Here is a 14,269-nt window from a genome sequence, read left to right as displayed (position 1 = left end):
ACATAAGATATTACAGTTTTAAATGTCTCGTTGGTAAGATACACGTGCTTTTAGTTCATCCAATTTAATATCCAGCGATTGTACATTGGCCAATAGGACCGATGGCAAAGGCAGATTAGCCACTCGTCGGCGGATCCTCACAAGGCACCCCGATCTCCTGCCGCGATACCTCTTCCGTCTCTTTCTCCTGGAAATGACGGGGATGAGGGCCTGTTCGGGTGTCAGGAGTAAATCGCTCTCGTCCGACTCATTAGAGAAAAATTCTTCATCCAATTCAAGGGGAGTAATAACTGTTCTGATGTCCAACATTATGTACAAAATAAGTTAAACAATGCAACAAAATAATAATAATAATAGCACGGTTGGTTAAGAGCCAATAAAACGGCAGTAATCCTCGCCATTACTAGATGGACTCACTATGTGCAATAATAGCGTTAAAAATACTTTTTTGAATGACTACCTCATCTCTGTACCCCACACATACAATTATCTGTAAGGTCTCTCAGTCGAGCACTGAATTTCAAACGCATGATTCAACCACAAAGACCAAGGAGTTTTTCCAATGCCTTGGTATATGCATTATACCTATTGGTATATGCATTAAAGAAAATACATTGAATATCCCTTTGAGCATGGTCAAGTTAATTAAATTTTGGATGGTGTGTCAATACACCCAGTCAATACAAAAATACAGGCGTCTTTCCTACGTCAGTTGCCAGAGAGAAAGAAAACCACTCAGGGATTTCACCACAAGGCCAATGGTGACTAAACAGTTAAAACAGTTAAAGTTTAATGGATGTGATAGGAGAAAACTGAGGATGGATCAACAACATTGTAATTACTCCACAATACTAACCTAAATGACAGAGTGAAAAGGAGGAAGCCTGTCCTGAATAAAAAATAATCCAAAACATGCATCTTGTTTGCAATAAGGCACTATTTGAGGTAAGTCCAACAACACATCACAGAGTACACCTCTTTATATTTACAAGCATGGTGGTGGCTGGAAAATGCATTATCATGGTTCACCTCGGCGTTACTCTGGACCCTGATCTCTCTTTTGACGAACATATCAAGACTGTTTCAACGATAGCTTTTTTCCATCTACGTAACATTGCAAAAATCTGAAGTTTTCTGTCAAAAAATTATGCAGAAAAATTAATCCATGCTTTTGGTACTTCTAGGTTAGACTACTGCAATGCTCTACTTTCCGGCTACCCGGATAAAGCACTAAATAAACTTCAGTTAGTGCTAAATATGGCTGCTAGAATCCTGACTAGAACAAAAAAATTTATCATATTACTCCAGTGCTAGCCTCCCTACACTGGCTTCCTGTTATTAAGGCAAGGGCTGATTTCAATGTTCTACTGCTAACCTACAAAGCATTACATGGGCTTGCTCCTACCTATCTTTCCGATTTGGTCCTGTCGTACATACCTACACGTACGCTACGGTCACAAGACGCAGGCCTCCTAATTGTCCCTATAATTTCTAAGCAAACAGCTGGAGGCAGTGCCTTCTCCTATAGAGCTCCATTTTTATGGAATGGTCTGCCTACCCATGTGAGAGACGTAGACTCGGTCTCAACCTTTAAGTCTTTATTGAAGACTCATCTCTTCAGTAGGTCCTATGATTGAGTGTAGTCTGGCCTAGGAGTGTGAAGGTGAACGAAACGGCACTGGAGCAACGAACCACCCTCTGCCTGGCCGGTTTCCCTCTCTCCACTGGGATTCTCTGCCTCGAACCCTATTAGAGGGGCTGAGTCACTGGTGCTCTTCCATGCCGTCCCAAGGAGGGGTGCGTCACTTGAGTGGGTTGAGTCACTGACGTGGTCTTCCTGTCTGGGTTGGCGCCCCCCCTTGGGTTGTGCCGTGGGGGAGATCTTTGTGGGCTACTCTCGGCCTTGTCTCAGGATGGTAAGTTGGTGGTTGAAGGTATCCCTCTAGTGGTGTGGGGGCTGTGCTTTGGCAAAGTGGGTGGGGTTATATCCTGCCTGTTTGGCCCTGTCCGGGGGTATTGTCGGATGGGGCCACAGTGTCTCCCGACCCCGCCTGTCTCAGCCTCCAGTATTTATGCTGCAGTAGTTAATGTGTCGGGGGGGTTGGGTCAGTCTGTTATATCTGGAGTATTTCTCATGTCTTATCCGGTGTCCTGTGTACCTTTAGGTATGCTCTCTCTCTTTCTTTCTTTCTTTCTTTCTTTCTTTCTCTCTCTCAGGGGACCTGAGCCCTAGGACCATGCCTCAGGACTACCTGGCCTGATGACTCCTTGCTGTCCCCAGTCCACCTGGCCGTGCTGCTGCTCCAGATTCAACTGTTCTGCCTGCGGCTATGGAACCCTGACCTGTTCACCGGACGTGCTACTTGTCCCAGACCTGCTGTTTTCAACTCTCTAGAGACAGCAGGAGCGGTAGAGATGCTCTTAATGATCGGCTATGAAAAGCCAACTGACATTTACTCCTGAGGTGCTGCACCCTCGACAACTACTGTGATTATTATTATTTGACCATGCTGGTCATTTATGAACATTTGAACATCTTGGCCATGTTCTGTTATAATCTCCACCCGGCACAGCCAGAAGAGGACTGGCCACCCCTCATAGCCTGGTTCCTCTCTAGGTTTCTTCCTAGGTTTTGGCCTTTCTAGGGAGTTTTTCCTAGCCACCGTGCTTCTACACCTGCATTGCTTGCTGTTTGGGGTTTTTGGCTGGGTTTCTGTACAGCACTTTGAGATATCAGCTGATCTAAGAAGGGCTATATAAATACATTTGATTCAGTCTGCTTTCCAACAGACACTGGGAGACAAATCCATCTTTCAGCAGGACAATAACCTAAAACACAAGACCAAATATACACTAGAGTTGCTTACCAAGACGAAATTGAATGTTCCCGAGTGGCTTAGCTACAGAGGCCTAGTTACAGTTTTCACTTAAATCGTCTTGAAAAGGGCTGTGTTGCAATGATCAACAACCAACTTCACAGAGCTTGAAGAATAAAAAAATGGTGGAAATATTGTACAAAGCTCTTAGACTTACCCAGAAAAACTCACAGCTGTAATCCCTGCCAGGTGATTTCAACGTATTGACTCAGAGGTGTGAATATTTATGTAAATTAAATTTTAAAAAATTTGATCGGTCATGGCAATAAGTTCTGAGAGACGGAGAACAAGCTATGAAGTAGAAATACTGGAGTTTGGGTGCAGGTACTGCCAACAAGCGCAAAAATATTGTGATATTCTCAAAACTATACATCGTCAAAAGAAATATCACGATATGTAACTGCAACGATTTCTTCCCACATCACTAGTTGTTTATAAAGTGCATTCTACTTTATGTAAATTTGATATTTTTGTATTTCATTTTCAATACATTTGCAAACATTTCTAAAAACATGTTTTCACGTTGTCATTATTGGGTATTGTGTGTAGGCGGGTAAAAAAAATATATTTAATCCATGAATTCAGGCTACAACAAAATGTGGAATAAGTTAAGGTGTATGAATACTTTCTGAAGGCACTGTGGATAGATTTAAATAAACCTATTGACTACTCCACACCCAGTGTCTACTCAGCTGGAGCAACGACAGGAAAGCACTATAGGAGGACTATGGCAGGAGCAGGACTGAGAAACACACTGCACTAAAATGTGAAAAGTACACTGACATATAGAGGAGCTTATTGTCTTAAAGAGTAATGGAAACACCTCAGCAAGTAAATCTAAGCAAAGAGATGTATTCAATCCACTATTACTAAACATGAAGACGTGCATTTAACATAAAAACAAGGTTTATTTGAGCTATGGTCAGCACCATTTTAAATTGCCATAGTAATGACCAACGCCAGTGCGTCACTAGCAGGAATCAAATTATCTGTGGTATTGAGTTTTCACGTGTATAGTGAATCAAAGAGTGAGGTTAAGTGCAGACAACGAAGATGGCAACAAGTAGTAATTCAAACATGAACTGTATAGCGCCAGGCTGTTCGACTGCCCAAGGACCCACAACTTTCGAAGTGGCTCCATGTCCTGAGAGGAAGAACATGTCAGCACAAGCTAGCAGGATCTGCAGACAGCACTTCGCGATGAAGGGCACTTTCGATTCGGCAACTGGGAGTTTCCGAATGGAAAGGAGTCATAGGCCTACGTTGAAGCCCTCTGCTTGCACCTCCATTTTACATTGAGGGTTATGGTGTAGGGGTTACCGACCGACCATCATCGCTTACTTCGGAGACAAGCAAATAAGACTGAACGGAGGAGGTGACGCGAGTCAATGCAATGGAGCCTAAGGTAACGTTAACCGGTCATTAGAAACTGGACAACTTTGTTGCAACTCTAGTTGAAGGTAACCAGCTAATTGCGTCTGAAGTGTTTTGTGTAACACCCCCCCCCCCCCCCCCCAGCAAATAACGTTAGCAAGCAACTCAACTGCAACAGTTTCTCCGTGAACCCATTATTAGGTAGTTACTGTAGCTAGCTTCCACCTCAGATTGTCAAGTAACGTTACTGGAATACATTTTGTTGACAGATTTGTTTTTGTAATGTTTTGTTAGCTCCACCTCATTTAGCTAGACTGAAGTTGACAAAGCTAGTTTGCTAAAAAAAAATCCCTTTATTTGCTGTGCGTGTTGACAAATCATAGAATACAGGTAGCTTGTGAATACCAACTGATATATTTGGGTTCAGTTGTCTTAACAAAAGGTTTGTTTGTTTTCAGGATGACATCTTCATCCCTGAAAAGGAGGCAAATCCATGTTATTCCTAAGTCTATTGTTTATTTCAAGTATATGCAGGGATTCTTGAATATAAATATAGCCTAATAGATGCCTTAATTGTTTCTACCAACAGGAAAGAACGGTTAGTACAGCATGCCAAACTGACCCCTGGGTGACAGTGTTCCTGTGCTGCGGTGGAGGAGAGGTCGACCGAGACCATCCCTAAAGAGCTCGAGGACCAGCTAGATTAAGCTCACAACCATCCGTGTACAACCGAGTCGTGCCCCTAAACGCCACAGATGGAGCTGACGGAGAGTGAGATCAGTGAAGAGCATAACTTGCTGTATGAACCTGAGAGCTCAGAATCACAATCATCACAGTGCGAACCAAGATATACTATCGATCACTTTGGGGGAGCGGGCTGGTGTTCTGAAAATGGAGAAGGATGTGCTACCTTGTCCCGGTCCTGCCGTTTCGACTCTCTCAACCTATGAATGCTCAGCTATGAAAAGCCAACTGCCATTTGCTCCTGAGGTGTTGAACTGTTGCACCCTCTATAACCACTGTGGTTATTATTTTGATGTAAAAAGGGCTTTTGTAAAATACATTTGATTGATTGATTGCTGTGCTGGATGCTGTGTATTCACTAACTGTCTGAGTGATGGGACATTTATATAGTACCTGTAACTAGGGATGCACGATTTATCGGTAAGGATATCGGAATCGGACGATATTAGATAAAAATGCCAACATCGGCCTGATGTCTAGTTTAACGCCAATGTGCAAAACCAACGTCAAAGCTGACGTGCATACCTACACTACTGTTCAAAAGTTTGGGGTCATTTAGAAAGGTCCTTGTTTTCCATGAAAACATACAGAAATTAGTTGCAAAATAAATACGAAATAGTCAAGACGTTGACAAGGTTATAATCATTTTTTATTTAAATAATTAGTGTCCTTCAAACTTTGCTTTCGTCAAAGAAACCTCCATTTGCAGCAATTGCAGCCTTGCAGACCTTTGGCATTCCAGTTGAGGTAATCTGAAGAGATTTCACCCCATGCTTCCTGAAGCACCTCCCACAAGTTGGATTGGCTTGATGGGCACTTGCGTACCATACGGTCAAGCTGCTCCGAAAACAACTCAATAGGGTTGAGATCTGGTGACTGTGCTGGCCACTCCATTATAGACAGAATACCAGCTGACTGCTTCTTCCCTAAATAGTTATTGCAAAGTTTGGAGCTGTGCTTTCGGTCATTGTCCAGTTGTAGGAGGAAATTGGCTCCAATTAAGTGCCGTCCACAGAGTATGACATGGCGTTGCAAAATGGAGCGATAGCCTTCCTTCAAGATCCCTTTTACCCTGTACAAATCTCCCTTTACCACCACCAAAGCACCCACAGACCATCACAATGCCTCCACCATGCTTGACAGATGGTGTGAAGCACTCCAGCATCTTTTCATTTCTTCTGCGTCTCAAAAATGTTCTTCTTTTTGATCCGAACACCTCAAACTTAGTTTAGTCTGTCCATAACACTTTTTTCCAATCTTCCTCTGTCCAGTGTCTGTTCTTTTGCCCATCTTAATCTTCTTTTTATTGGCCAGTCTGAGATATGGCTTTTTCTTTACAACTCTGCCTAGAAGGCCAGCATCCCTAAGTCACATCTTCACTATTGACGTTGAGACTGGTGTTTTGAGGGTACTATTTAATGAAGCTGCCAGTTGTTTCTCAAACTAGACACTAATGTACTTGTCCTCTTGCTCAGTTGTGCACCGGGGCCTCCCACACTTTCTATTCTGGTTAGAGCCAGTGTGTGCTGTTCTGTGAAGAGAGTAGTATACATATCTAATACAGCACACCCCATTATTGGTTAGAATGAGATTTCATGAATCATGATGCTGTCTGCGATTCAAACTCCGGTTGTCTAATCAAAAGGTAAATGTGTTTCCATCGCGCCAAACAGAGCTGGTGATAAACATCGTTATAGGATACATACATACACACACACACACATACACACACATACACTTGAAGTCGGAAGTTTACATACACCTTAGCCAGATACATTTAAACTCAGTTTTTCACAATTCCTGACAATGAATCCTAGTAAAAATTCCCTGTCTTAGGTCAGTTAGAATCACCACTTTATTTTAAGAATGTGAAATGTCAGAATAATAGTTGAAAGAATGATTTATTTCAGCTTTTATTTTTCATCACATTCCCAGTGGGTCAGAAGTTTACATACTAATTGAGTGTATTTGATAGCATTGCCTTTAAATTGCTTAACTTGGGTCAAACGTTTTGGGTAGCCTTCCACAATAAATTGGGTGAATATTGGCCCATTCCTCTTGACCGAGCTGGTGTAACTGAGTCAGGTTTGTAGGCCTCCTTGCACGCACACGCTTTTTCAGTTCTGCCCACACATTTTCTATAGGATTGAGGTCAGGGCTTTGTGATGGCCATTCCAATACCTTGCCTTTGTTGTCCTTAAGCCATGTTGCAACATCTTTGGAAGTATGCTTGGTGGCATTGTCCATTTGGAAGACCGATTTGCAATCAAGCTTTAACTTCCTGACTGATGTCTTTAGATGTTGCTTCAATATATCCACATAATTTCTCCTCCTCATGACGCCATCTATTTTGTGAAGTGCACCAGTCCCTCCTGCAGCAAAGCACCCCCACAACATGATGCTGCCACCCCTGTGCTTCACTGTTGGGATGGTGTTCTTCGGCTTGCAAGCCTCCCCCTTTTTCCTCCAAACACAACGATCGTCATTATGGCCAAACAATTATATTTTTGTTTCATCAGACCAGAGGACATTTCTCCAAAAAGTACGATCTTTGTCAACATGTGCAGCAAACCATAGTCTGTCTTTTTTATGGCAGTTTTGGAGCAGTGACTTCTTCCTTGCTGAGCTGCCTTTCAGGTTATGTCGATATAGGACTCGTTTTACTATATCTACTATTTAGATACTTTTGTACCAGTTTCCTACAACATCATCACAAGGTCCTTTGCTGTTGTTCTGGGATTGATTTGCACTTTTTGCACCAAAGTACGTTCATCTCTAGGAAACAGAACGCATAACCTTCCTGAGCGGTATGACGGCTATGTGGTCCCATGTGTTTATACTTGCGTACTATTGTTTGTACAGATGAACATGGTACCTTCAGGCGTTTGGAAATTGCCCCCAAGGATGAACCAGACTTGTGGAGGTCTTGGCTGATTTCTTTTGATTTTCCCATGATGTCAAGCAAAGCAGCACTGCGTTTGAAGGTAGGCCTTGAAAGACATCCACAGGTAAACCTCCAATAGACTCATCAGAAGCTTCTAAAGCTGTTTAAAGGCAGTCAATTTAGTGTGTAAACTTCTGACCCACTGGAATTGTGATAGCTAATTTCACTTATAATTCACTGTCTGTAAACAATTGTTGGAAAAATTACTTGTGTAATGCACAAAGTAGATGTCCTAACCGATTGCCAAAACTATAGTTTGTTAACAAGACATTTGTGGAGTGGTTGAAAAACGAGTTTTAATGTCTCCAACCTAAGTGTATGTATGTAAACTTCCGACTTACACTGTATATACATCAGTATCCTGAAACGATGTTTATCACCGGCGCTGTTTGGCAATATTTCACCAATTATTTAACTGGCATATCGGCTGCTGACTGGTTCGAGTAACCTCTTCTGCCAGGAAGTCCTTCATAAGGATTAGTGACACGTCCCCAAAAATATATCGCCATCCAGACAGATTGACAGGATGAATGACTGGATGAAATACAGCCACCATCCACTGGAATTTTGTGCCGTATCGCCACCATCTCTCTACAACACACACTCATACTCTCTAGCCATTATCTGGCAGCATTCGCACTCACACCAGATTGTGTCACCGCTACGCCGACCCTCTAGCTTAGGTGTTTCAGGCGGCATATCTGTGTTACTGCTACGAGAACAAACTCTTTGATCTGGGGCAACGATCAGCTCAAACATGAACGGCTTCAGTAGGTTTACCGGCTCCCTAACTAACGTTATTTCATCCTCTGTTATAAACTAATTCTCAGACTCTGAGCTACTCTTGATAAATTCAGCCATTTTTGGGAGTTCTAAAATTCTTTCCTGCCAGTGACGCAACAATGCCAACATGGCGATTTTCAGTTAGCTGGCGTTCTAAATCCTAGTGTTTCCATTCCCCTTTAAGACATCCGTGTGCTCCGACAGAGAGAGGCTCTTTATCTTTCTCAGTCTTTGTTTCAGGGCGGCTGTCTGAACGGCTTTGCATCCAATCATCTGATAAAAAAAAATAATAGGGAACCAATTGTTTATTTAAGACAGAGAACAAGCTATGAAGGAAAAATACTGGAGTTTGGGTGCAGGTACCACCAAATAGTGCAAAAGAATATTGCGATATTCTCAAAACTATACATTAAAAATAATATCACGATATGTAAACTGCATCGATTTCTTCCCCCATCACTAGTTGTTTATCAAGTGCATTCTACTCTGAAAAGAGGAAAAAGACATGAGAAAGATAAAGCAGAAGTTCCTACGTGAAAAATACAAAAAGCAAATACTCAAGCACAAAGATAGAGGGACAGAACTACAGGGACTTATGTTTCCATACCTCCAACAGTTAGAATACTGAGACGGTCCTTGAACATTGCCAGGTCTGAAGGAGGCATCAGGGGGCGAGAGACCCAGAAAAGGTTAGTGACTCATGCCCCCATCATGGACATGGGGGCCATCTCTACCACTACTCACGCAAACACCTCGAAGGGGTTGGCAAACTAGAATCGAAGTGGAACTGTGGGTGGTTCTCGAAGACAATAAGATGTCCTTTTCTCAAATTATACTCTGTGAAGTCATGTTCTCACCTATAATACTCAGATACAGTAAGTGGTGCTACTAGTGCCACTAGTATCTTTTGCTGGTGATGTGTGGCAGCAGGTTGTCAACTTTGCTATGACTTGGTACTATTTAATTAATTTATTGCCATAAACAGACTGTATGGGATGTAGCCAACACCAAGCTATGTAGCTAGCTAATACCACGATTATGTCCAACCTGACTTTTCCGAAATACAACTTTTAAAACTCGGAGCAACAAGTCGTGTCCATTCATGTGTTTCGAACTTGTTGAGAACGCTAAAGTACAGCTATCATGTTCACAAAATAGTAGTGTTCAAAGAGTATTGTTTTTGATAAATAGCATTTGTTTTCGCCGGGTGTGGCAACCACAGCCAAGTTACCTTGAAACAAAATAACTAGCTACCTAGTTATGGAAAAGTGCTTGTGTGAATGTAACACCAAGATAGTTTGGTAATATTTCCACCATCTCTGCATACCAGAGACCACCATTATGATGGTCAGCAGCCAGGGCAGGCATAAACGACTGGGAACCCTCCCACCACTTAATTAAATTGATCAGACAGTGGTGGGTTGGTGTTTGCTAAGTTAGAACATTTCAGTTGCAAACACCTCTGACAAACAGGTATTTTATTTTTAAATGTATCTAGTTTTGGACATTATAGAGAGCGGATGACAGTGGGGAAAGATAGGGGAGGTTGTGTCTAAGGACAGTAGGCCGGATTGGAACATATGCAGACACTAGACATGTGCCGGAGTCAGTGGCTTAGCGTGCTAGGCCACTGGCTTGTTATTTTAACTTAGATTTTGTTTGCGAGAAGCACCCAAACTTCGACTTCACCACACAACGTCAATCACTACAGCAACACACCGACTGATTGACTGCCTCCGAACTCTAGCGACAGCACCGACCACAACATGGGTGGCAAACAAAGCTTTCGGTGCCAATCATATCTAGAAAATGCAACACCTGCCTGGCTGCACAAATACAAACATCACACCTGGATCAAAGCCTCACTGAAAAACGTCCCATGCAGACTGAGACATGCTGTACTGGAAAGGACAACCATACGACACGCATAAGGTATACAAACCTTGAGAGTACTACTAATTAGGATATTCAGTCATCAACAAGAAGCGAGGTCCAAGGTTTAGGGGCATGCTGGTGCGTAAAAACTGCTGCTTGGGGATGTCCCTTCCCTACCCTTTTTTTCTTATAATCTAAGTTGAAGGCGATTTACCTTTTCAAACAGTTAACCTCTTACTGCTGGGAATCATACGGTAGCTGTTGTTGTGAGCAGTGAGTGACAACTAAGGCCTAAAAGTTATAGTTAGCAGTAGAGGAAAAACTCATGTGTCCCCCATCATTCAGCAGGAAACGACCAATGCGTTGAATTGCTGGGAGTTGTCACCGTATCACGCTTAGAAGTAGATTAATAGTCAGAGGGGCTTTCTCGACCATACTCAAGAAAGGGTGTGAGTAATGTGAGGGAAAATGTGGTCCAGTCCAGGAAGGTTTTAAGGCATGCAAAAAGGTTAGTAGAGCTAGAAGCTAAGCCAAGAAATCTGAAGCAGTCTAGAAATGTCCCTCCACATGTGTAATGGAACAATGAAATCATATCATAAAAACCAATGGTTCAACACTGGCTTCAAATTGGGAATCCACCTGTGTGTCCTCAACAAGGCTACTGTAGGTGAACTTAACACTGGAGCACTCCAGATAATATTGTTATGACGGTTCAATTTGTGCTTGGCTGCCTGCAGACAGAGAAGTCAGACAGAGCTGTCCTAGAAAGAAGTGCTAACCAAGAAGCTGCCTATTTGTGTTGATGATTTTTGGACTGTCACCTTGTCGTGGTGACGGGGCTTGAGTACCTCAATGACCCCTCAGAGCTATGCCCATTGGAGGTAACTCCCGGCAAGTCTATGCAAAACGGACAGGTCTAGGGCCAGCAGTCAGATGAACCACAGTCCACCTCTTAATCATAAAGCCTTGTAGGAAAATGATCTACGACCACTGCGGATCAATCCAGCTGTTAAAAAAAAGTATTACAGAAAACAAAACCATTGATACTCCAACTGTGGACGGTTGAAGTTAAGTCAGAAAGCATAAATATATTTGGCATTTCAGAAAAACAGGTTGCTAGGAGCCCTTTCATGACAGTGGGCAGACTGAAAACAGGGACAAACGGGCACGTTTACAGAGAAGGCCGGCGTAGGTGATACATAGACCAGCATTTCAAGCCAAACAGAGCTTGCTCAGCTTCCCAGCCTCACGAAGGCTCTGTAGTGAGTGGCTCATTCTTCTCACCGAGTTTATCCGAGGATGTTATAATGTCATTGGGGACATGAGCATCCAGATCGGCATCCATAATCCCTAGAGGGTCCAGCTGAGCAACATGGTGCCCACGGATCTACATAAACAGGTTTGAGTGGAAATGGAACAAAGCATCCGACAGGTGGTGGTGGTGGGGGGGGGCACGAATGTAGAGACATAAGTGTTGAAAGGGATTTGAAAGGAAACAGAGAAGAGAAAAAAGAGGGAGGAAATGGGAAAAGCAACATTAATACAAACAAGCTCATTGTTGTCTCGCACAGCTGTGAGGGAACATTTCTCACCGACATTCTGAACCCCAGTAGCTACTGGGGCATCATCAAAATTTATACAACTGATGCCAAGAGGATCAAGTTCTGCGTTGTGATGGCCATTCAACTGGAAATAAGGTAACATTAGTCACATGGTAAAACAAGGTATTCAATTAAAACAACAATACAACATAAAAATATGAAACATTCAAGAGTATATCATAATAGGCATTTCTGTTATGAAGTAACTAGTTCTTTATGGGATAAAAACAGACATCTCACCTTTGTCCCATCTTTCAAATGTCAACCATTTCAGCACAGGACAAGTGCCTTCTGAAAGTATTCATACCACTTGACTTATTCCACATTTTGTTGTTACAGCCTGAATTCAAAATGGATTAACTAGTTGTTTTTTTACCCATCTACACACACACACACCACCCTGTAATGACAAACTGAAAACATGTTTTAAGAAATATTAGAAATGTATTGAAAATGAAATACATAAATCTCATTTACATAACTATTCACACCCGAGTCAATATTTTGTAGAAGCACCTTGGGCAGCAATTACAGCTGTGTCTTTCTGGGTACGTCTCTAAGAGCTCTCCACACCTGGATTTTGTAACATTTGCCCATTATTATTTTTAAATTCCAGCATTCATAGCAAATCCTGATACCGCCCACTAGGTAGAGGGGGCGTGCCCTCGAATAATGGCATCGTTTGCATCGAACCATCAACACACAGTAATCTCAGAATTTCTCTAGGCAAGATTTTTTTTACTAACCTTTGTTTTTCACTAACATTACGGTCCGGTATTGAACGCTGAAAGCCATCAGCTAAATCTTTTATCTATCTTTTGGTATGCACACTGTCAATCCATTTCGCCTACGCCATGGTAGTCACTGCTAGATTGGTAGCTACCTTCAGCATAGTAAACATGTTTGTTCTATCTTTGACTAACGTAAACTAGCTAATGTCAGCAAAGAAGAGTCAATTTGGGAGCCAACTATTCCACCCTCGCCTGGAAAACACTCCGTTACTGTCGATATACAGTATCTAGCTCACTCTGTGTGTTGGTAGAAATTATGAATGTGTATAAATTGTCTATGGTTGCTTCTCAGACAGTCTCAGCTGGCAAGCTAGCAATCTTGCTGCCAATTTAGTGGGGTGGTTAAATTGTGTATTTTGTTGTAGTTCGTACAGAATCGGATTCCACCAACATGCACTTCCAACACCTAGCTCTGCACAAGGTGAAGGTAAGTTAAAATATTTACAAGCTGACAGCTAAGATTTACAAATTACAGTAAGCATGGTATAAACATGAATTGGGTAGTGTTTGTGTTATGGGGTTACCCGGGGTTACATGTGGTTAGAGGTAGCCTGAGGATCACAGAGTATCTTCCAAACCATGTAGTCTACCCCTCTTCTCTTTATGTAAAACTCAGGTTATCTGGAGTCATTCCAGTGCCCTGCTGAAAAATACCCCAAAGCAAGGGTATTTTGGGTACACAAGCATGAAGGAGCAGACCGTTATAGAGCACAACAAGAATGTTGGACAGAAACCAGCAAGGGACACAAAAAGGTATAAAATCAAGACTAAAACAGTAATGACAACCACCTAATTTACATAACTATTCACACCCGAGTCAATCTATGCAGATTCTCAACAACACAATACAAAGACATGTCTACAAATTTCCCCTGCAAAGGGCTACTATTAGAATGACTAGAATGATCTGTCAAAGTCAATGGGCTGGGGGAGGTTTAGACAGTACTTTGAGATGAAGGGGGTTTTGGTTGTGCTTAGACAGTAAATTAATTGTTGCCATTTCTCCTCAATCTCACATACACAAAAATTCATACTGTGTAAGAACTGCCTTCTGAAGACTTTTCACACCTTTAGCCCCCCAGCCCATTCACTCCCACTATCCCCTCATTGTCCTTAAACAATACTCTAGCCGGTCCAATTCAGTTGATACCATTTCCCTACGTCCCTTCCACAAAAATAAAAACAAAAAGACCACAACTGTGTCTTTCCAGTAGCCGTACAGTACCATAAGATATTCTGCAAGAGAAACAAACAGTTGGTGTTTAAAGAAGCCCTACAGCA

General features: G+C 42.3%; 1 protein-coding gene across 6 annotated transcripts in view; it reads right to left on the bottom strand.

Moving 5' to 3' along the window:
• The window catches only part of LOC139545814 (2-oxoglutarate dehydrogenase complex component E1), a 115,638-nt gene that overhangs the window by 70,958 nt on the left and 30,411 nt on the right, over positions 1-14,269 (bottom strand). For 3 of the 6 annotated variants that reach the window (XM_071354025.1, XM_071354026.1, XM_071354027.1), the window contains exons 4-5: positions 11,881-11,983; positions 9,329-9,373 (exon numbers count right to left, since the gene is read on the bottom strand). The exons of 1 other annotated variant lie outside the window; for it this stretch is intronic. In XM_071354025.1, coding sequence (XP_071210126.1) covers positions 9,329-9,373; positions 11,881-11,983 — 148 coding nt within the window. Of the gene's footprint in view, positions 1-9,328; positions 9,374-11,880; positions 11,984-12,188; positions 12,283-14,269 lie in introns of all 6 variants that reach the window. 2 more of the 6 variants (XM_071354029.1, XM_071354028.1) reach the window with 2 other exon arrangements.

This window comes from Salvelinus alpinus, chromosome 19 (genome assembly GCF_045679555.1).
Source record: "Salvelinus alpinus chromosome 19, SLU_Salpinus.1, whole genome shotgun sequence".
Classification (NCBI taxonomy): domain Eukaryota; kingdom Metazoa; phylum Chordata; class Actinopteri; order Salmoniformes; family Salmonidae; genus Salvelinus; species Salvelinus alpinus.
The sequence above is the reverse complement of the archived record's forward strand: the minus strand, read 5'-3'. Positions and strand labels throughout refer to the sequence as shown.